The 23,887-nt window shown below is 43.5% G+C and overlaps 2 protein-coding genes across 3 annotated transcripts in view; both read right to left on the bottom strand.

The window, feature by feature from the left end:
- The window catches only part of LOC120066785 (calcium/calmodulin-dependent protein kinase type 1D-like), a 55,082-nt gene extending 43,303 nt beyond the window's left edge, over window positions 1–11,779 (bottom strand). The window contains exon 1 of the mRNA XM_039018255.1: window positions 11,558–11,779. Coding sequence (XP_038874183.1) covers window positions 11,558–11,652 — 95 coding nt within the window. The 5' untranslated portion in view covers window positions 11,653–11,779. The remainder of the gene's footprint in view (window positions 1–11,557) is intronic.
- Window positions 11,780–14,251: 2,472 nt separating this feature from the next.
- Window positions 14,252–23,887, bottom strand: part of LOC120066485 (probable 2-oxoglutarate dehydrogenase E1 component DHKTD1, mitochondrial) — a 47,760-nt gene continuing 38,124 nt past the window's right edge. For both annotated transcript variants that reach the window (XM_039017888.1, XM_039017889.1), the window contains exons 17-19: window positions 18,757–18,923; window positions 15,625–15,710; window positions 14,252–15,100 (exon numbers count right to left, since the gene is read on the bottom strand). In XM_039017888.1, the coding sequence (XP_038873816.1) occupies window positions 14,996–15,100; window positions 15,625–15,710; window positions 18,757–18,923 (358 nt within the window). In that variant the 3' untranslated portion in view covers window positions 14,252–14,995. The remainder of the gene's footprint in view (window positions 15,101–15,624; window positions 15,711–18,756; window positions 18,924–23,887) is intronic.

The following is a 23,887-nucleotide window of genomic DNA, read 5'->3' as shown; positions in this document are numbered from 1 at the left end:
GTCACTAGTACGGTCACTAGTACAGTCACTAGTACAGTCACTAGTACAGTCACTAGTACGGTCACTAGTACGGTTTGCAAATTGATGTAGTTCAATACATTTGTCTTTGTCAGAACTATTCAGTTAATACTACATTGTTTTATGCCAACATTTACCAAAACAAGCCATGTCTGAGGCGTATAATATGTTAATATGTTATGTCTGTATGTAGAAATGGCTGTAATTTAGTCAGGGTCACAATGGGAAGACAATAAGGAATTATAAGAGGTTCAGACATTCTAATGATAGATCTTATAATGCATTACAACTGAATTAGACACCGGGTATTTTGGTCCTGGATGCTGATTAGCTGAAACAATATTTCAGCCGTGTGTATATCAGACAATATACTACAGGTATTACCCAAAAACACTTGTTTACTGTTCTAATTATGTTGGTAACCAGTAGCCGTGGTATGTCGGCCAATATACCACACCCCTTCTGGCCTTAGATGGGTTGGTTGTTTAGCAAAACAGACGGGGTTGGCTTAGACTGTTGACAAAATGCAAACTATAATTTGTCTCCAATGTTTATTGAATGGATAAATAAACTTGCACTATGAGCACTTGTTGTCTCTCAAATACATCGTTAAAGTTGTTGGTTAGCTAGCATGCGAATTTGATCCATATTAGCATTGACATGACATCAGTCAAAACACCTCAAAACAAGACATGGTATCAAGAACAAGATGAAAATAACTGAAACGGGCCCCTTACGATTCACCACATGGCAGTTTATTGTCATTGTTGCTAGCTATCTGGCCATCCAGAATCACAACACAGGGACTTCTACCCCATTGAATCGTACGCATCGTTGTTCGTGACATTCTCAGCGAACCCGTCTATTGTTTGATTATAATTCTAAAGTGCTGCCAAAATCCCCTCAAAGTGATGATTACTGCCCTGCTGTTGAGCAGCTAAATCAGCACTCGGTTGATGATAAGGCCTACATGGTGTTATGCGCTCTCAATTTAGGAAGAGTTCAAATGGAACAGACCCAATTCCTGTAGGCTACACTACATTGGTATGAGCTTTCCATTTAGGAAGGACTGAATTGAAATGGAACAGACCCCAATCCTGTAGGCTACACTACAGTGGTATGAGCTTTCCATTTAGGAAGGACTGAATTGAAATGGAACAGACCCCAATCCTGTAGGCTACACTACAGTGGTATGAGCTTTCCATTTAGGAAGGACTGAATTGAAATGGAACAGACCCCAATCCTGTAGGCTACACTACATTGGTATGAGCTTTCCATTTAGGGAGGACTGAATTGAAATGGAACAGACCCCAATCCTGTAGGCTACACTACAGTGGTATGAGCTTTCCATTTAGGAAGGACTGAATTGAAATGGAACAGACCCCAATCCTGTAGGCTACACTACAGTGGTATGAGCTTTCCATTTAGGAAGGACTGAATTGAAATGGAACAGACCCCAATCCTGTAGGCTACACTACAGTGGTATGAGCTTTCCATTTAGGAAGGACTGAATTGAAATGGAACAGACCCCAATCCTGTAGGCTACACTACATTGGTATGAGCTTTCCATTTAGGGAGGACTGAATTGAAATGGAACAGACCCCAATCCTGTAGGCTACACTACAGTGGTATGAGCTTTCCATTTAGGAAGGACTGAATTGAAATGGAACAGACTCCAATCCTGTAGGCTACACTACAGTGGTATGAGCTTTCCATTTAGGAAGGACTGAATTGAAATGGAACAGACCCCAATCCTGTAGGCTACACTACAGTGGTATGAGCTTTCCATTTAGGAAGGACTGAATTGAAATGGAACAGACCCCAATCCTGTAGGCTACACTACAGTGGTATGAGCTTTCCATTTAGGAAGGACTGAATTGAAATGGAACAGACCCCAATCCTGCAGGCTACACTACATTGGTATGAGCTTTCCATTTAGGAAGGACTGAATTTAAATGGAACAGACCCCAATCCTGTAGGCTACACTACATTGGTATGAGCTTTCCATTTAGGAAGGACTGAATTGAAATGGAACAGACCCCAATCCTGTAGGCTACACTACAGTGGTATGAGCTTTCCATTTAGGAAGGACTGAATTGAAATGGAACAGACCCCAATCCTGTAGGCTACACTACAGTGGTATGAGCTTTCCATTTAGGAAGGACTGAATTGAAATGGAACAGACCCCAATCCTGTAGGCTACACTACAGTGGTATGAGCTTTCCATTTAGGAAGGACTGAATTGAAATGGAACAGACCCCAATCCTGTAGGCTACACTACAGTGGTATGAGCTTTCCATTTAGGAAGGACTGAATTGAAATGGAACAGACCCCAATCCTGTAGACTACACTACAGTGGTATGAGCTTTCCATTTAGGAAGGACTGAATTGAAATGGAACAGACTCCAATCCTGTAGGCTACACTACAGTGGTATGAGCTTTCCATTTAGGAAGGACTGAATTGAAATGGAACAGACCCCAATCCTGTAGGCTACACTACAGTGGTATGAGCTTTCCATTTAGGAAGGACTGAATTGAAATGGAACAGACCCCAATCCTGTAGGCTACACTACAGTGGTATGAGCTTTCCATTTAGGAAGGACTGAATTGAAATGGAACAGACCCCAATCCTGTAGGCTACACTACAGTGGTATGAGCTTTCCATTTAGGAAGGACTGAATTGAAATGGAACAGACCCCAATCCTGTAGGCTACACTACAGTGGTATGAGCTTTCCATTTAGGAAGGACTGAATTGAAATGGAACAGACCCCAATCCTGTAGGCGACACTACAGTGTTATGCCAACATTCACCAAGACAAGTAACAGGCATCATCATAAGAGGGTTGATTGATTCTGTATTTACAGAAAACAGAGAGTACTTGAGACTGGCAATGTGGTATAGGCGTGTCATAGGCGTGTCATAGGTTGTCATAGGCGTGTCATTGGTTGTCAAAGGTGTGTCATAGCACAACGTAAATCAGTTAATGATAACTTCATACAGGCATTATACCTGCTGTACAGCAAATTATGATTTGCAAAATCTATTAGTCCTGAGATGAATAAAACATCCCCTCATACTGATTATTACTAACCAATGATTTATTTATACATTAGATGACTAATAGGGGCTGTAAAAAACTATTTTGGAAGCTATAGAAATGCCTTTATTAATGTCTACATTTATTTTTGCCACATATATTCTATTACATACACCTTATTGCATACTTTTAAATGACATTATGTGAGAGGGGCACCGAGTGGTGCAGCGGTCCCCAGGCATTGCATCACAGTGCTGAGGCGCCACTACAGCCTGGGGTTTGATCCCAGGAGTGCCAATATGGTCGACCGATGGCTTCAAAGCCTCTCATTGGCAATTACATAGCATCAGCAATCTAGAGTTTATATACATCATTGTTACTAACACACCACTGCTATGCTGTCCAGTATCTGCTACTGCATCAACACTAGTGGCATGTTAGGCCTATATGTTGTTGCTATGATCTCTGGCCCTGGCCTGCGGTTGCTTTCCCGGAATGTTTGCTCTGGGCTCGGCTAGTCAGACTCTTGATTAAATGGGGGAAATAATCCTTCTAATCTTTCTTATTGGAGATTAGTTTGGCTGAGACTGGCCTGAGAACGATAAGAGCTGGCTAGTATAGTCACTCCTTACCAAATGTAAAAAATACAAAAGTGAGGGTAGAGAGAGAGAAAGAACTGCCAGAGAGGCTTCAACTAAATCTGTTCTAAAGATCGCGGCTAAGCCAGAAATCTCTTGGGAGCGCCCGACTGTTACTGTTTTGATACGGGCGATTACTGCCCAATCTCCTCTCTCTCCAGATAGCTATGCCTCTGCTCTGTCTGGCACACTCCAAACCCCTGCAGGCAGCTGTACTGGGGCTCAGAGGGCCTTGCTGGCAGCTGTACTGGGGCTCAGAGGGCCTTGCTGACAGTTGTACTGGGGCTCAGAGGGCCCTGTGTGCAGCTGTACTGGGGCTCAGAGGGCCCTGTGTGCAGCTGTACTGGGGCTCAGAGGGCCTTGCTGGCAGCTGTACTGGGGCTCAGAGGGCCTTGCTGACAGTTGTACTGGGGCTCAGAGGGCCCTGTGTGCAGCTGTACTGGGGCTCAGAGGGCCCTGTGTGCAGCTGTACTGGGGCTCAGAGGGCCCTGTGTGCAGCTGTACTGGGGCTCAGAGGGCCTTGCTGACAGTTGTACTGGGGCTCAGAGGGCCCTGTGTGCAGCTGTACTGGGCTCAGAGGGCCTTGCTGGCAGCTGTACTGGGGCTCAGAGGGCCTTGCTGGCAGCTGTACTGGGGCTCAGAGAGCCTTGCTGGCAGCTGTACTGGGGCTCAGAGGGCCTTGCTGGCAGCTGTACTGGGGCTCAGAGGGCCTTACTGGCAGCTGTACTGGGGCTCAGAGGGCCCTGTGTGCAGCTGTACTGGGGCTCAGAGGGCCTTGCTGGCAGCTGTACTGGGGCTCAGAGGGCCCTGTGTGCAGCTGTACTGGGGCTCAGAGGGCCTTGCTGGCAGCTGTACTGGGGCTCAGAGGGCCTTGCTGGCAGCTGTACTGGGGCTCAGAGGGCCCTGTGTGCAGCTGTACTGGGGCTCAGAGGGCCCTGTGTGCAGCTGTACTGGGGCTCAGAGGGCCCTGAGTGCAGCTGTACTGGGGCTCAGAGGGCCCTGTGGGCAGCTGTACTGGGGCTCAGAGGGCCTTGCTGGCAGCTGTACTGGGGCTCAGAGGGCCTTGCTGGCAGCTGTACTGGGGCTCAGAGGGCTTTGCTGGCAGCTGTACTGGGGCTCAGAGGGCAATGCGGGCAGCTGTACTGGGGCTCAGAGGGCCTTGCTGGCAGCTGTACTGGGGCTCAGAGGGCCTTGCTGGCAGCTGTACTGGGGCTCAGAGGGCCTTGCTGGCAGCTGTACTGGGGCTCAGAGGGCTTTGCTGGCAGCTGTACTGGGGCTCAGAGGGCAATGCGGGCAGCTGTACTGGGGCTCAGAGGGCCTTGCTGGCAGCTGTACTGGGGCTCAGAGGGCCTTGCTGGCAGCTGTACTGGGGCTCAGAGGGCCCTGTGGGCAGCTGTACTGGGGCTCAGAGGGCCTTGCTGGCAGCTGTACTGGGGCTCAGAGGGCCTTGCTGGCAGCTGTACTGGGGCTCAGAGGGCCTTGCTGGCAGCTGTACTGGGGCTCAGAGGGCCTTGCTGGCAGCTGTACTGGGGCTCAGAGGGCCTTGCTGACAGCTGTACTGGGGCTCAGAGGGCCTTGCTGGCAGCTGTACTGGGGCTCAGAGGGCCTTGCTGGCAGCTGTACTGGGGCTCAGAGGGCCTTGCTGGCAGCTGTACTGGGGCTCAGAGGGCCTTGCTGGCAGCTGTACTGGGGCTCAGAGGGCCTTGCTGGCAGCTGTACTGGGGCTCAGAGGGCCTTGCTGGCAGCTGTACTGGGGCTCAGAGGGCCTTGCTGGCAGCTGTACTGGGGCTCAGAGGGCCTTACTGGCAGCTGTACTGGGGCTCAGAGGGCCTTACTGGCAGCTGTACTGGGGCTCAGAGGGCCTTACTGGCAGCTGTACTGGGGCTCAGAGGGCCTTGCATTCGGTCTTCAACGAGGTCCGGAGGTTATATTTCCTCCTTGTCAAATTTGCAAAACATAGTCCTTTATCCATCGTTTTGGCAATTTTCACTGCTCCCTGACTGTCTAGCTTTCATTTCTGTGATTGGACACAGTCAAGATAGAGTATGAATGTAGGTCCTTTATCATTTATACACAGTTTAGATCAAAATTGCCGTGTTTGACACCCCTGCTTTAAACTGATATGTGTACTATAGTGCTCTCCACTGATAGTGAATGTGGTTACAGTGGTCACCTGTTTCATAGTGATCTAATTGTCCTGCACAGATGGGATCAGTTTAAGAGGGAACTGTATGAGTATGTATTAGTTCATAATTCTAAATGTTTCTCTGACCAGTGCATCATCATCATCATTAGTTGGTCTGTTTCTGCTCTCTTACCAACTCCTTATGGAATTGCAGTGCCAAGCATGTTTCTCTTGACAACAACAGCAGCAAGGGAGAACGCAAGAGCAGGCACCGATCTGTGACCGGGCTGCATCGTCAGTTAACCATTTAGGTCAGCTCACATGGTATCTGGAGCAGGGCTCACTGCTGAGGACACTTATTCACTACCTGAAAATACCAACAGCTTAAAGCACTGGAATTAGACCTGAAGAGAGAGAGAGAGAGAGAGAGAGAGAGAGAGAGAGGCAGAGAGAGACAGAGAGAGACAGAGACAGAGAGACAGAGACAGAGAGAGACAGAGAGAGACAGAGAGACAAAGAGACAGAGAGAGAGATAGAAAGACAGAGAGAGAAAGAGAGAGACTGTGACGGTGATAGACTTGATGGCTTTAGTGACACAGCAGATCTCATTAGATAACGACTGACTAGTAGCATGAGAACAGATGAAAACATACCGTAACACCATTACAGGGCTATCTATATGGTCTACATCTCAAATGGCACCCTATTCCCTACATCATGCACTACTTTTGACCAAGGCCCTCTATAGGGATTAAGGTGCCATTCGGGATGCACACACAGACACAGCTGCTGTGCTGCGGAAGGTGTTCACAAACATAATCACATTCTGCTATTGATCCACGGACCCTGACATCTACTTTATAATATTGTTCCTCTCCTACAGATCAGTTGAATGGCTGGCTGACAGGTGCAATCCATTCTGTTTCTCAACACAAACAGGGCAGGATAGAACCCTAACCCTAACCCCTACACGCTAGCTACTACCCTAACCCATAATCTCCTACCCTAACCTCTACCCACTAGCTCGTACCCTAACCCCTACCCACTATCTCCTACCCTAACCTCTACACACTAGCTCTTACCCTAACCCCTACACACTAGTTCCTACCCTAACCCCTACACACTAGCTCCTACCCTAACCCCTATCTCCTACCCTAACCTCTACCCACTAGCTCCTAGCTCCTAGTCCTTCCCTAACCCCTACCCACTAGCTTCTACCCTAACACCTACACACTATCTCCTACCCTAACCCATACACAGTAGCTCCTAACTCCTACCCTAATCCCTACCCACCAGCTCCTAGCTCCTACCCAAACCCCTACCCACTAGCTCCTAGATCTTAAAGGATTGAATAGGTATGAGTATTATGATGGTAGTTTAACATTTCCCTGTAATAAACTACTCTGAAGGTTTTACCATATGGCTCATAGGTCTACCTAATAAACTATCCAACCTTTCTGGTCTAAAAGTGTCTAGGGCCTAGAAAGGGTAGATGCTAGGGGTTTGAGGTGGTTCAGTCAGGGACAATTGAGAACAGATGATCCCTATTGGACACTGATGGGGAAGCCTGAAGTGGAGGAGGAGGGGAAGGAGATAATCTGAGTCTCTTCCTGTCTCTGTGCCTCACTCCTCCTTCCTAGATCAGTCTATTCTTAATCCCCAAGTAGTCAAAGCCTCTTGGCTGAACGAGGAATCGGGAGGAGGAGGAGGAGGAGGAGGAGGAGGAGGAGGAGGAGGAGGAGGAGGAGGAGGAGGAGGAGACAGTGCTGTGTGCATATATGTAATAGTTGCCAGGGCTGTCTCAACCTGGCAGCTAACTCACTGCATACACTACACACACAACACATACTACCTACTGGGTCTGCTTATACACAACACAGCAGGAGCTACCGGGAGCAGGAATGGCCGACCTGGGCCTCTGTGGTGTTGACATGGGACTTGAGGTGTGGGTGTGTGGGTGTGGGTGTGTGTTTGTAAAAAAGTATGTAGAGATGACTGGTGTTTAACCTATCCACTGTTAAGACAGCAACTCATGATGATGATTCACAGGTGTTTAGACGAGGCCATTCACATCCACAGCTAAGAATAAAAACAGATGGGGGCATCGCAACTTCCTGCCATTATGATCGCCCACTCCCTGTATACAACTGGAGCCTTTTCCACTGCGTCTATATGATTATGCAACACATGTTATTCTTAACTGTGTACTTCATTAAATATGTTTACATGCACAGTAATAATTCAATATTAAAACAGATTATGGCATTAGGCAGATTATGCAATAGTCACGTAAACACCTTACTCTGCTTATCCTAATCGGCGTAAGGTCAAAATCAAAGTAAGCATACGCCGATTAAAACACCTAGTTTTCTGAACAATCTTTCAAATGATTAGGACATGTAACCACCTTAATGGGCGTTCCAGCGGTGTATTTGATCTGTGTATGTGCCAGCTACCAGCCCAGTGAGTTTCCTTATTAGTGTGACTGAAGTGAGTTCGGAACGTATGTGTCTTAGAAGTGGTTTTCAAATACAAACTTGTAACCATCCTCAATGGTCTTATGTACTCCTGGATGAATATCCCTGCAAGGACAACATAGTTGAATGGAATGGAGTGGAATATAGTGGAATTGAGTGGGAAAGAATAGAGTGGCGTGGATTTGTGTTAGGGCTTCGTGTGACCCAAGCCAGGGGTTACAGTCGTGTGTTCAAGTCAAGATGCTGATGGGAACAAGTTGCTCCTCCCTGATGATGATGAGAGTTACAAGCTGTACCTCAGGAGAAGGACAGGCTGTACCTCAGGAGAAGGACAGACTGTACCTCAGGAGAAGGACAGGCTGTACCTCAGGAGAAGGACAGACTGTACCTCAGGAGAAGGACAGGCTGTACCTCAGGAGAAGGACAGACTGTACCTCAGGAGAAGGACAGACTGTACCTCAGGAGAAGGACAGACTGTACCTCAGGAGAAGGACAGACTGTACCTCAGGAGAAGGACAGGCTGTACCTCAGGAGAAGGACAGACTGTACCTCAGGAGAAGGACAGGCTGTACCTCAGGAGAAGGACAGACTGTACCTCAGGAGAAGGACAGGCTGTACCTCAGGAGAAGGACAGACTGTACATCAGGAGAAGGACAGGGTGGAACACAGATCCATATGAGGTTGAGGGAGGAGGGAAAATTAGGGGAAATGAAGGGTTCTTTCTTAGCCCTGGGCTAAGCCAAAAAGTGTGCAGTCTGAATGCGACTTAGCCTAAGAGATGTAGCATATTGAGAATTATCTCGGATTCTGAACAACAAACAGGCTAAGCCACGATGAAGGGATATCTCCATAGCTGTTTATGGTTTAGCTCTAGTCAAGGCAAATAGCCATCGCCATCAGGGTTGGGGCCATTTACATTTCAATGCAGTCAATTCAGGAAGCAACCTGACATTCCAATTCAATTTCAGTTTACACTTCCTGACTGAATTGAAATCGACCCCTGAATCCTGATCCCCATGTTGACCCTGGTGAATGGAGACCAGCAGGGTCAGTTTATTGAAGTTAAGAGTGGCATACTTGTCCTGCTTGATACCAATTTCCCAGGGCTGATCAAAACAATATGTCAACACCCCGGCCTTTGATGAAAATCTTGAAAAATCGTTTAGAGGCAGAGAGAGTTTTTGGAAGGCTCGTCTTCCAGTCTACCATTTGGGGAATTTGCCCTTCAAAGTGAGTACTTACATGCTCCCTGTCTGCATCATAACTCACCCACAGCAAAACTGCCATAAGTCAAGCAGCACTAACTGGAAGACCAAAATAAACTCTGGAGGAATTTGTCTGCTCTGAAGTAGTACAGTAGTGGAAGCACAAGAGAATAACAAGAATGAAGAACTAACGGCTGATGAAAGCCATGCACAAACATCACCAGCTTCATACTGACTTGTTGCAAGGTTGTGTGTGTGTGTGTGTGTGTGTGTGTGTGTGTGTGTGTGTGTGTGTGTGTGTGTGTGTGTGTGTGTGTGTGTGTGTGTGTGTGTGTGTGTGTGTGTGTGTGTGTGTGTGTATATTTGTAAGTTAGTCTCTGATGATAATGAAAATGTTCCATACTCCCAGAGGGATCTGTAAATTGCCAGGCAACATGTCAGACTAAAGATGATGTTACAGCAGACTGCTGATAAAGAAGACAGCATTACATGCAGGGATTGACCCTACACTCTTAGGGGAAAAAATAATTCCAAAAGGGTTTTTCAGCTGTCCCCATATGAGAACCCTTTTTGGTTCCAGGTAAAAACCCTTCTAGGTTCCATATAGAACCGTTGAACCCACTGTGGAAAAGGTTCTACATGGAACCCAAAAGGGTTCTACCTGGAACTAAAAAGAGTTCTCCTATGGGGACATCCGAAAAACCCTTTTAGGTTCTAGATAGCACCTTTTTTCCCCCTAAGAGTGTATTGCCAGGGGCAAGTGACCTGAGCGGTTACGCAGGTTGAGCCTGCTCTGAGGTTGGCCCTATTGGGCAGGTGTTTTTTCATTCTGATAACAACCAAAATGTAAAGAATTCCAGTAGTCCGGTCTTTCTGTTTTCCCCGTGTGTAGGTGAAAATAGCAACTTTTTTTTTTTTTTTTTTTTTTTACATTTTCAGGCAAGTGAAGTGGTCATAATCTTTGGGTAACCAATATATACTCCTGACTTGCCCGATGGGCAAGTGCCTTTCGTATTATCACAATTAAATACAGATTAGACATGATCATAATTCAGCACCAGGAATCTTCTGTATCTATTCAATGTTATCCAGTCTGACTAGACATCAGATAATGCATTTTCATCAGCAGGCAGCAACTGACAATCCAATTCTTCTGACCATTTTGATGCTGAAACAATGACTAACATTCACAGAGTCCTGTCAATGCATTTAATAACAGATGCTAACTCATGTATTTCTGATTACATACGGCATGTAAATTAATAAGAAAACCTCAAGATAATCTGTTCTGTAATGCAGGTGCATTGCCACATCACCTTGGACCTGTTCTATAACCTTTTGATCTCTGATATTGATAAAAATATATTTTTTTAAATTGTAATTTAGCAGACGCTCTTATCCACAGCGACTTACAGTAGTGAGTGACTACATTTTCGTACTTTCTTTTTGTCGTACTGGTCCCACGTGGGAATCGAACCCACAACCCTGGCGTTGCGCTACCAACTATAGAGGCGGACCAGACCGCTTTTCCTTCGAACTCCTGCCATAGAATATACCTATTATTGACAGTTTGAGCACGTGCTTTTGAATTGTTGCGTCTAGTAACTGTCGATGTCGTAAACATTTGAGGGACATAATAAAGCATCATTCAAATCGTTAGTATTTGCAAAAATCGCACGTACGCCGGCAATATCACATGCCGTATTGTCTAAGCTTCGTTGACAAGAGTAGAGACAATTGCCATTTCCGCTTCTGTTACACTGTATAATCGATTGACAGCGGTCGAAACTAGTTACCACAGCCACAACGTCATAAACCATGCCCATTTCTACAATTTATCTTAATAAAATGTCATTTTAAACCTACCTCTAACCAAACTGCTAACCTTATCCTTAAATTAAAACCAAAAAGCGAAACAAAAATTCATTAAGTTTTACGATAGACTTTGTGGCTGTGCTATCTGGTGTAAACCCCTTGACAGCCGACAACAAAGTTGTAATTTAAGGACCTGTTACAAGATTCTATAATACAGTAAACCACACCGTTATTACTCACGTTCCAAGGACTTCTTTGAACTCGAATACCTTCTTGATATCATCGACATTTTTTTTCCAAGATCCCCCCCCAGACTCTCCGTTCTCACTCGCCATGTCGTCACAGGGAAGACAGACGTGAGAAGATTAGAGGTACCGCTTCACAAAGAATGTCACCTTCTTGTGCTGACTCAGTGGGGATGGTGCCCCGTCTCTAGTCGACAAAAAGTAGGACTGAATAGGGTTTCTTCCTGATTGTCGCCCAGTTAGTTTTAAACCTTGCTTTGCTCAGTCCATCCATACAACCGCTGCGCTGCGAAAGCAAAGGTGTCCTACTCTACAGTAGGCTACAGCCCTACCACCAGTTAGTTACACGTAGCAGCCTACCTACAGGTTATAACACTGCCTAATCTCTTACGTAACAGGCGGGGAGCTCCTTCGTTATTCTGTCTCATTCGCTTTGCAACAATGAATTATAGCTCTCTGGATTCTGTTTAGGCTATGTTACTTGACAGAAAGATGACTCTGGTTGGAGGTGTCGGTCGGTCGGTTGGTGTCCGTCTGAAATGAAACGCTATTCTATTGAGTCACGCTGCCTGCTTGACCGCGCCTTTGGTTGTTATAGCAATAAGGAGTGGGTGGCTGGGGAGGCCGCTCTCCTCTCGTGCTTATGTAGCCGAAAGTGTGCGTGATGAGGATGTATGAGTGAACGATTAGTGTTGGCATTGCACCAAATCCACGACTCGTGTCATTGGAGCAAGTAATGGAGATATATATATATATATATAGTGGACAATGCAAGTGACGGCTTTTACATGAATAAAACGATGATGACAGTGAACTATGCTTAGTCCTCACAACAAAATGACAACCCTGAGGGAGTATTTCAAAATCCCCTGGCATTGCTTTTGCCCTAGGCCTTCCTATGTATGCATATAATAGAATGGAAAACACATCCAACATGCATGGCCTCAGCCAATCCAAAAGGCTTGTCACAGTTCCCTGCATGCATGTGAAGCATAGACTGCCTGCCTGGCTCCTGTTTAGAATAGATCACGTTCAACAGTTATCTCCTATCATAATTACTTATGAGGATCTTTTTTTTTCCTCCCCACAAAACAAAAAGGGACAGACTACTCTCAGTTAAATGTAATGGCTGTCTATTTAGAAAACCAATTAGATATGTTATAGTGTCAGAAAATCTAAAAGGAAGTGAAATGAGTCTTATGTTCTATTAGAAGGTGTTAATGGGATGATGGAGCCTCTCCTGTCTGTCTCCCTTGACAGACGGATTCATTTCTGGGCCCCTGAATCCCAAATCAACCCCTTGCTACTACAGTACACCTTGAATTTCAAATCAACCAGTAGTAATGTAGCATTCTGGAGCTTTAGGCCATGCCCAGAAACAATCCCTGGCACCTACCCCCTATGCACTGGATTCAGGGTAAGATTGAATACTGTCTCACAGAAAATACTGTTTTCTGGGCAGACCTGAATCCCAAATGAGGGCCTAGCCCGTACACCCAGATACCTGTGGAGATCTGAGAGGATTTGATGGTTGTAAGCAAGGAGATAAGTAGTATAGCAACAATTCCACTTGTCTCATGAGTAAGATGGATTTACTGCCATATTGTTTACACCAATCCTCTCAGAAGGGCTTAGTGGATAGATGCTGATTTGAATTCATAGTACAACTGAGTCACCCTCAAGAAGCTCAAGGATGCTACTATATTACTGACAATAAGAAAAAGAGAGGAATTACAAGACTGGGTCTAACATCTGCTTTCGATAACCAGAATAAATATATGCCCACAACATATGCACAACTGTTTGAGAATAGTATCTAGTGCTATTTTGTAATAACATGGAAGGTAGATACTAAGGAAACTACATGAAAAATACGTGTGTTATGCAGGTGTGAACCGCCTTTAAAAAAAGTCCAATATAGCAGTTTTTATCTCAATATCAAATAATTTCTGGGTACCAATGAAGTACCTTTACTATGATTGTTTTCGATTAAAGTTTTTTTTTTTTTAAATAAACAAAAATTGCTTCTTAGTTAAGAGCAATTTCTCAAGCAAGACTTTTGCGAGTGTAACAGTATAACTTTACGTCCGTCCCCTCGCCCCGACCCGGGCGCGAACCAGGGACCCTCTGCGCACATCAACAACAGTCACCCACGAAGCATCGTTACCCATCGCTCCACAAAAGCAGCGGCCCTTGCAGAGCAAGGGGAACCACTACTTCAAGGTCTCAAAACGAGTGACGTCACCGATTGAAACGCTATTAGCGCGCACCCCCTAACTAGCTAGCCATTTCACATCGGTTACACTAGGACTGCCTGGGAGTGGTCTGAGTGTGGCATTAGTTTTGTAACACTAGATAGTAAATCAGAACTCTAATCCAGTAATGGTCAGTTTTTACATCAAACGTTTTAAATCGTACCTGTAGCAGTAAAGACAGAATCCGCAACAAATGCAACCTTCTGAAAATGAAACAGAAATGCTACTGAGATGGGATTAATATGACTAATTTGTAGAGAAATAGCAACCCTAACTTTCCTAAAGAAATATTAAATAGCCGTGGTGCTGAAGGCGTAGTAGTCGTTCGCTTAGTGTTTTATCACAATTTAAACAAAATGAAAATCTTTGGATTTCTACACACAAACAAAAATACACAAAATAATATTTTGAAGTTTAAATTTCACACTTTAACAGTATTTTGACATTTTATTATAACAAACTGATGTTGAGGCTGACATTGAAAACAGTAGAAAAACTACAGCAGCTCATGCAGACAACACTGATGAATGCCTAAGCCCTTCTGATTGACAACCTGAGACAATTTTCTACCTCGAAGAAACAAGATGATAGACTGAACAAGATGACAGTCATATGTCAGATCAATGAAATCAAATCATAATACTCTGCTGTGTGGCTATATGATCAATCAAAAAAATCAATGTATAAAACAATGATGCTGTAAACTTAGTGTCTAACGCCATAACTCAATCTGAACCATATTTAGGTTTTGCTCTTTGTCAGTAACCTAATAATGCCTTACAGCTAGAGAATTGAACACAATCTAAATTGTAATTAAAAAAACAAAACAATAATTGCTCTACGCAATTTCTGACTGTCTACATCACGTTGTTTTGTAGTTCCAACTCCATTTTATAATGCTAAACCCACCCCCACGACAAACAGCAACTGAATACGCCACATTTAAAGCAGCCCTTTAGCACTTGTGTTTTGACAACATTTGAATGGAGAGGATGAGAAGAGGTAGCCTAGCTTCCAGACTGAATCACGACAGTGAAACAAGTTAAACAAACATAAAACGGATCTGAATTCAGTCTGGATTTCCAGGATAGAGAAGAGATGTCATGTGGTTTTACTGGAGCTCCATGAAGTAGTGCTGGGAGGGAGCATCCATCTTGGACCCCATTTGTTCCAGTGGCTCAGGAGGAGAAGGTGGCGGTGAGGACGGCCTCGTTCTGCTGCTGGTGGAGCGCTCCGATGCCCACAGCCGGGGCGGGCAGAGCAGGCCGACTGACCAATCGAAGCTGGGGGAGAGAAGAAATGCATGGTTAATATTTATTCTCACATGGCACTTCATCCATGTGGGAGACACTGTGACAACAGACTAGATAACATCCAGAGATTTCTAACTCATTGTGACCTTATGTCCCAAATAGGGCCGAAGGAGATTAGCCTAAGTAAGTTAGTAGTCTCCAAGCAAGGTAAGTAATATCCAAAGATGTAAACCCAGTTAAATCTATACTGTGTTTTCCTGGTCCTTCAGACAGGGGCAGGGCATGCAGAGCCATGGTGTAATGGGAAAGGAAAGGGAAATACCTAGTCAGTTGTACAACTGAATGTCTTCAACTGAAATGTGTCTTCAATGGCAACACTCCCCAGTGTTATAAGTTATATATACGACTACCCACCGAGATTCAATCGCCGGGTCCGCCCTTCACACGGTTGCTCCCACCTACCTGTATCCCAGTCTGATTTCTAAACTGTCTCAATGAAAGTGTCAAATATCCACACACAAAAACAACCAACCAAAGACAGGGACAGGGCTCACCTTGCAGGCCAGCTGCTTCTCAAACCTGGGGGCCACAAACGACCAGGGGCCCATGTTCTGGGGCTCCTCCTGACTCCACACGAACTCTGTATGGGGACACACACAAAAACCAAGGTCATTGTCCATTCATATTGATTTAATGCTGCTGCAGAGAAGTAAAGGGAACAGATGGCATCTGTGGTAAGAGACAGTTTCTCAGAGCATAGTCTCAGAGCAAAAACATGCTCCGTGGAGAATTTCCTTTGAAATAGCTTTTTAGACCAGGTCGAGACTTAATCTGTGTCTGAGAAAATCAGCCTATGGTGTCTGTGGTAAGTAGTGATGACCCAGCATGGGCCAAGCCAGGTGAGGTTGAGGTCAGGTCAGGGTACCTTAAGCGTTGGTGTACTTGGATAAAAGCAACTGCTAAACGGTATATTAGATTTAGATACTCAACCCTGCACCTTAGGAGACGTCTGCCCTACGTACACAGACATGGAACACTTTAATAATGTTTACATACTGTTTAAGCCACTTCATATGTATATACTATATTCTAGTCAAGGCTTATTCTATAAACAGTGGGGCAAAAAATTATTTAGTCAGCCACCAATTGTGCAAGTTCTCACACTTAAAAAGATGAGAGAGGCCTGTAATTTTCATCATAGGTACACTTCAACTATGACAGACAAAATGAGAAAAAAAAATCCAGAAAATCACATTGTAGGATTTTTAATTAATTTATTTACAAATTATGGTGGAAAATAAGTATTTGGTCAATAACAAAAGTTTATCTCAATACTTTGTTATATACCCTTTGTTGGCAATGACAGAGGTCAAACGTTTTCTGTAAGTCTTCACAAGGTTTTCACACACTGTTGCTGGTATTCTGGCCCATTCCTCCATGCAGATCTCCTCTAGAGCAGTGATATTTTAGGGCTGTTGCTGGGCAACACGGACTTTCAACTCCCTCCAAAGATTTTCTATGGGGTTGAGATCTGGAGACTGGCTAGGCCACTCCAGGACCTTGAAATGCTTCTTACGAAGCCACTCCTTCGTTGCCCGGGCGGTGTGTTTGGGATCATTGTCATGCTGAAAGACCCAGCCACGTTTCATCTTCAATGCCCTTGCTGATGGAAGGAGGTTTTCACTCAAAATCTCACGATACATGGCCCCATTCATTCTTTCCTTTACACGGATCAGTCGTCCTGGTCCCATTGCAGAAAAACAGCCCCAAAGCATGATGTTTCCACCCCCATGCTTCACAGTAGGTATGGTGTTCTTTGGATGCAACTCAGCATTCTTTGTCCTCCAAACACGACGAGTTGAGTTTTTACCGACCATATGACATTCTCCCAATCTTCTTCTCGATTATCCAAATGCTCTCTAGCAAACTTCAGACGGGCCTGGCCATGTACTGGCTTAAGTAGGGGGACACGTCTGGCACTGCAGGATTTGAGTCCCTGGCGGCGTAGTGTGTTACTGATGGTAGGCTTTGTTACTTTGGTCCCAGCTCTCTGCAGGTCATTCACTAGGTCCCCCCGTGTGGTTCTGGGATTTTTGCTCACCGTTCTTGTGATCATTTTGACCCCACGGGGTGAGATCTTGCGTGGAGCCCCAGATCGAGGGAGATTATCAGTGGTCTTGTATGTCTTCCATTTCCTAATAATTGCTCCCACAGTTGATTTCTTCAAACCAAGCTGCTTACCTATTGCAGATTCAGTCTTCCCAGCCTGGTGCAGGTCTACAATTTTGTTTCTGGTGTCCTTTGACAGCTCTTTGGTCTTGGCCATAGTGGAGTTTGGAGTGTGACTGTTTGAGGTTGTGGATAGGTGTCTTTTATACTGATAACAAGTTCAAACAGGTGCCATTAATACAGGTAACGAGTGGAGGACAGAGGAGCCTCTTAAAGAAGAAGTTACAGGTCTGTGAGAGCCAGAAATCTTGCTTGTTTGTAGGTGACCAAATACTTATTTTCCACCATAATTTGCAAATAAATTCATTAAAAATCCTACAATGTGATTTTCTGGATTTTTTTTCTAATTTTGTCTGTCATAGTTGAAGTGTACCTATGATGAAAATTACAGGCCTCTCTCATCTTTTTAAGTGTGAGAACTTGCACAATTGGTGGCTGACTAAATACTTTTTTGTCCCACTGTAACTACTGCTGTACATACCTTTTCTATTCATTTCCTGTCCATACTGTCTATACACACCATCCTATATAACTACTGCTGTACACACCTTTTCTATTCATTTCCTGTCCTAATGTCTATACACACCATCCTGTATAACTACTGCTGTACACACCTTTTCTATTCATTTCCTGTCCATAATGTCTATACACACCATCCTGTATAACTACTGCTGTATACACCTTTTCTATTCATTTCCTGTCCATAATGTCTATACACACCATCCTATAATAAAGGTTAAATAAATAAATAAACATATATTTATATTCGGGACTCTGACATTGCTCGTTGTAATAATTCTTAATTCCTTTCTATACATTTTGGGGATTTTTGTGTATTGTTAGGTATTACTGCACTGAGCTAGAAACAAACATTTTGCTACACCTGCGACAACATCTGCAAAATATGTGTACGCGACCAATACATTTTTATTTGATAGTAAAAATCAAATTACATTTTATTGGTCACATACACATGGTTAGCAGATGTTAATGTGAGTATAGCAAAATGCTTGTGCTTCTAGTTCCGACCGTGCAGTAATATCTAACAAGTAATCTAACAATTTCACAGCAACTACCTTTTACACACAAATGTAAAGGAATGAATAAGAATATGTACATATAAATATATGGATGAGCGATGGCCGAACGGCATAGGCAAGATGCAGTAGATGATATAGAGTACAATATATACATATGAGATGAGTAATGTAGGGTATGTAAACATTATATAGAGTGGCATTGTTTAAAGTGGCTAGTGATACATTTATTACATACATTTTTTCATCATTAAAGTGGCTAGAGATGAGTCAGTATGTTGGCAGCAGCCACTCAATGTTAGTGATGGCTGTTTAACAGTCTGATGGCCTTGAGATAGAAGCTGTTTTTCAGTCTCTCGGGTCCCCGCTTTGATGCAGTAGTGTTTGAGGTAAGTAGTGGGCAGGTCAGGCATAGCCTACCTTTAGCATTGGTGTACTTGTTCAGCTCCTGCTGCAGGGCCTCCAGAGGGAAGGGACACAGCTCCTCCAGTCTGATCAGTGCTGTGGTCTGAGTGGCAGCTGACGTTTCCCTCTGCTTCAAGAGGGCATAGTAGTGCTTTCCTGAGCACACCACCACCCGCTGGACACTACATGGATAGAAGGAACAGGATTATTAATCAAACCTGGACAGCAATATTATACACAGAGCACAAAACATTAGGAACATCTGCTCTTTCCATGACAGACTGACCAGGTGAATTTCAGGTGAAAGCTATGACGCCTTACTGATGTCACTTGTTATATCCACATCAGTGTAAATGTAGGGGAGGAGAAATTAAGACATGGTGTATGTATATGTGCCATTCAGACGGTGAATGGGCAAGACAAAATATTTAAGAACCTTTGAAGGGGTATGGTAGTAGGTGCCAGGAGCACCGGTTTGAGTGTGTCAAAAACTGCAATGATGCTGGGTTGTTCATGCTCAACAGTTTCCCGTGTGTATCAAGAATGGTCCACCACCCAAAGGACATCCAGCCAACTTGTCGTAGCTGAATCAGAATTAGTTAGGTAACATAGATAAATAAGATGTTTTATTTATATAATATGCTTATGTGAGATACTTGTCATTAGGATGTCTCCTTTTTGATTATAGGGTTGGCAGTTGCAGTTATCCCTTCTCAGCTAGGGCTCAGTCACTTGGGGCCCAGAGAGGGGAGAGGTCAGGCTTGTTTTTTACATGTCTGGTAATATGCAGGAATATCAGAAAGGGAGAGGTCAGGTTTGAACATTGTCTTCATATGTGAATGTATCTGTTAAACCATGTGAAGGGCTCCACAATGTCTGTACGCCAGTCACTCCCTCCTTTTCCCATTGGGGGGAGGAGTATGGCAGTGTCTGGAACCATTGTATTACCCCTCTGATGTTACACTAATCTTGAGATAGTATATGACCTAGAAGTCACTCCCCTCAGTGAACCTGTCCAGGAGTGGGTAGAAGAGGGGGTGTATTTGAGATGGGAGTATCTAAAGTTGACAATTGATATATGCCATTGGATGAGGTAATGTTTTGGTACTATGAAGTACCAAGAACGAGATTAGAACCTCGTCTTAGAGACCAAACCGAACGATAATTTATAGCTAATGCTATCTGGCTATGGGATACTCCTCTCTCAAGTAAAAGGCCCTTTGTGAAGTTCCTGAGATCTGTGGTTCGTCATGTGAGTTGAGAGGGGTGTATCTTGGCTATAAAAGATACTAGAATTCTTTTGTAAGCACTCTCAGAATTCATTTATAGACACTGAATTGATCTGAGAATCAAAGGGCTATGGTGAAGCTCATATAATTAAAGATGAAGTTGAAATATAACTCTGACTTGTGTGTGGTTTGTAAACTCTCCTCATTTAGTAATATAGTAAATTACCACGACATTTGGCGACGGGGATGGGATGTGAATCTTCACTCGGTGACCGCTCCTGACGACCTAGGTAAATCGTGCACGAGGGATCTCTCAAACTTGGGATCTCAGGGAAACCACACTTCGGGAACGAAGCAGATGGACCCACCTTTGATCTGAGAGGCAGCGAGCCGAGTGGATACCACATCTCGAACTTAGTTTTTTTAAGAAAGAGGTGAGCGAACCACACACACGTGAAGTCGAGTTTTTAGAAAAGCCTCTGTTACGTGGGCTCTGAGTGTATTCCTTTGTGAGGAGGGCACCTTGGAGGCGTAAACAGGGCCGAGTCACAGGAGAGTAATCTGAGAGTTTGCGGACTCAAAGAATACTCTGCTATTGGTCGGTTGCGAGCGACCTAGAGCCGTCCCGACACTGAATTGATCACAGTGGGGATTGGTGCGGTCTGTGGGGGTGAGGGGCCAGGGTGACTGTGTGTTCTGTGTGAAACACGGTACTTGGTGAAGTCCTATTGGAAGAAGGACCTCATTCTGAAAGTGTCTGTGTGACTGTCTAAGTGACCCTCAGAGGTGGTGAATTCCAATTATTTTAAATGTGCTAGCCAGGTATGCCCTGGGTTACTCTGTGTGAGTATTTTGTTATGGGATCACTAGGTAATATTTGTAGGAGCGTTCTGTGTGAGCGCGGTAGGTTGACTCTGTGTGGGTAACCTTTTAATTATGTGTGGGTACCTAAGATTTTCTTACGTTTTATATGGATTCTGTGAATATATGAAAACATGATAAATTGTATGTGTGTATAATCGATTACTAGAGATTTGATAAAGTAATGCTGAGAATATAATTAGATACAATTTAAACCACCCATTCGTAGACGTACGTAGGTTTTGAGTTGGTATCTTTAATGGATCATTTGATAAAGATGAGGTTTTAAGCACTATTAAACTAGTCTAAAAAATCGGAGAAATTGAGCTCTAGAAACGGATTAGAGTGTGTCCACTTTTGGTTATTTTACCCTAACGATGGAACTATAAATGCTTATTGGATTATCTCCGTCTGGGTACAACATTTGAAATTAAACTGCCCTTAAGGTCTGAAACTGTTTTATTTTTTCTTCCCAGTATGAGAGGAGTTGCGGGATTTATTGAATAAACCGTTTCCCATAAAGTTAGAGCGAATAAAAAGGGAATCTCGACGTAATTTATAAAGTTAGAGCGAATTAAGATGGAATCTCGATGTAACTTATAATGTCGTACAAAGCCTAGGGTATCCATCAAACTAATTATCATTGCGTGATTAATGTGATGTAGTAAAGTAATTGAAATACGTTGCATGAGTAAACATAATCTACTTTTATTAAAAGGTGCAAGATCTGTTTCCTAGTCTATGAATGTCGATTTTATTCTTTGATTGCTAATCTATTCATTTGGCATGTGAGAATCATCGCCGGAGTAACGATTGGACCTTTAAATTAGGGCTATTTTTCTGGGAATTGTCTCGATAGTACGAATACAGACAATTGTAAAGTGGATTTATTTGCGGAGAGTCTTAGTCATTCAAATAGCATGCTGGTTCAGTGATAGAATTTTTGCCTTCCAAGCTGGAGACCCGAGTTCGGTTCCCGGCAAATGCACTAACTAAAATCAGAGTTTTTGATTGTATTCAATAATTGTTATGTTTTGCCTGGAAAGATACGGTCGCTAGTGTTTGTATAAGATATAAACTGAACGTTTTAATAGCTTGTTTGGTTCAACTTGAAAGAAGGGATAAATTGAACTTTTTAATAGATTGTTTAGGTTAAATTGAGAGACTAATTCATTCAGAATAATAGCGAAGCGAATTTCGATGCAAGACGGTGTCTGTTGCCTAAATGATCTGCTGGAATAATGTATTGAATTAATGGAGTCGTATTTAAATTACTGTATCATAGAGGAGACAGTTACCTAAATTAAAGAAATTCTAAATAATAGCGGAGAGATAATGGCGATAGAGTGGTGACCACCGAAATGTTTTTCATTCTTATGGATTGACTGACATATGTTATAAATTTGGCGGTACGTGTTATTTTTAAAGTCTTGGACATTTCATAAGTGGGAAGAGAAGAGAAAGTTGTAAAGTTTGGTTTTAATCTTACGATAAGAGGTAAGACAAAACATTGAGAGGAGAGGGGTTATATTTTTGCCCACTGGAAAGAAAGAAAAATAGGATATGTTAAGCTGAAAGGGATTCAGGTGTGAGTAAGGAAACATTGTGATAATGTATTCTGATGGTTATTGATTCTTGGTTTGATTGTTTAGGTAACACCAGTGAATTTGAGCAGAAAGTTCATGTAGTCTAACATTGTAATCTGTTTCCATTACGTGGAACAATGTCAGGTCATTAAAGTTGATTGCAGTTTGAGTCGTTTTTATTTTTACAGGGACAGTGCATCATTAATCACAGTTGTGTGTGTCTAATGGCAGGGTATTCCAGACATGGGAAGCTCTCACACTGAAAGCAGATTGACTAAAAGGTACTTTTCCTAAAGGGAACTATACAGTCATCGCTCATGGTGGATCTTGTGGATCTGCTGTCTTAAGGTTTGGGTTTTCTGTTAACAAAAGTACTGAGTAGAGGGGGAGCCTGGACATTTAGAATCTTGAATACAAGATAGGCGTCAGAGTATTGCATAAGATTTTTTCCAACTCAGGAGCTTATGCTTTCTATAGCTATTGGGTTTCCTATCAAGTACTTTGAGAGCCTGTTTGCAGACAGACTGAATGGGTTTTAATGTTGTACCACAAGCTTGGGCCAAACTAGTAAGGTAGTATGTTAAGTGGGGGAGTATCATAGATTTTTATTATAGTTTTGTTACCTCTATAGTCAAAACAATTTCCTATGTTTTGGAAAATTAGCTAGGTTGAATTTGGTCATTTGAGTTATTTTTTTTATTTTTAAAAGAGAGGTTGGAATCAAGGATGATGCCTTGGTACTTAAAATCAGATACCACCTGGAGCTTTTCCCCTGATACATAGACATCTGTCTCAGGGGCATCAGATACCACCTGGAGCTTTTCCCCTGATACATAGACATCTGTCTCAGGGGCATCAGATACCACCTGGAGCTTTTCCCCTGATACATAGACATCTGTCTCAGGGGCATCAGATACCACCTGGAGCTTTTCCCCTGATACATAGACATCTGTCTCAGGGGCATCAGATACCACCTGGAGCTTTTCCCCTGATACATAGACATCTGTCTCAGGGGCATCAGTTGTTTTCTTTGTGAGGAACATGCAGACTGTGTTGTTTAAAAAAAATGTAGATGCAAACATGAGTCTCTGAGCAATTTTGTCATCTGAACCATTATAGTAGTGTGTTCTTGTGTAGTTTGTTGTTTGTTGTTTGCATGCATTTATCACTGTATCATCTGCATACATTGGAACTTCAGACCCTGTACAGAGAGAAGGAAGATCATTAATGTACGAGCTGAACAGTATTGACCTTTGGGGAATGAAAACCTTGTGGATATGAGTGGAAAATAATAGTTTTGATTTTTACACTGATGAGACAGCGCCAACTTTAGAAAGATTTTAGATTTGTTAAAAATCAGGATAGTTTTTTATTAAACATATCAACAGGTGGAAATTATTAGATTGCTGATTAAAGGGGTTATGGGTTTGTTTATTGTTTACTGTTTATTGTTTATTTTAGGTGTTGATT

Source organism: Salvelinus namaycush, chromosome 21 (assembly GCF_016432855.1).
Source record: "Salvelinus namaycush isolate Seneca chromosome 21, SaNama_1.0, whole genome shotgun sequence".
Classification (NCBI taxonomy): Eukaryota; Metazoa; Chordata; class Actinopteri; order Salmoniformes; family Salmonidae; genus Salvelinus; species Salvelinus namaycush.
This window is presented reverse-complemented; position numbering and strand designations above follow the sequence as displayed.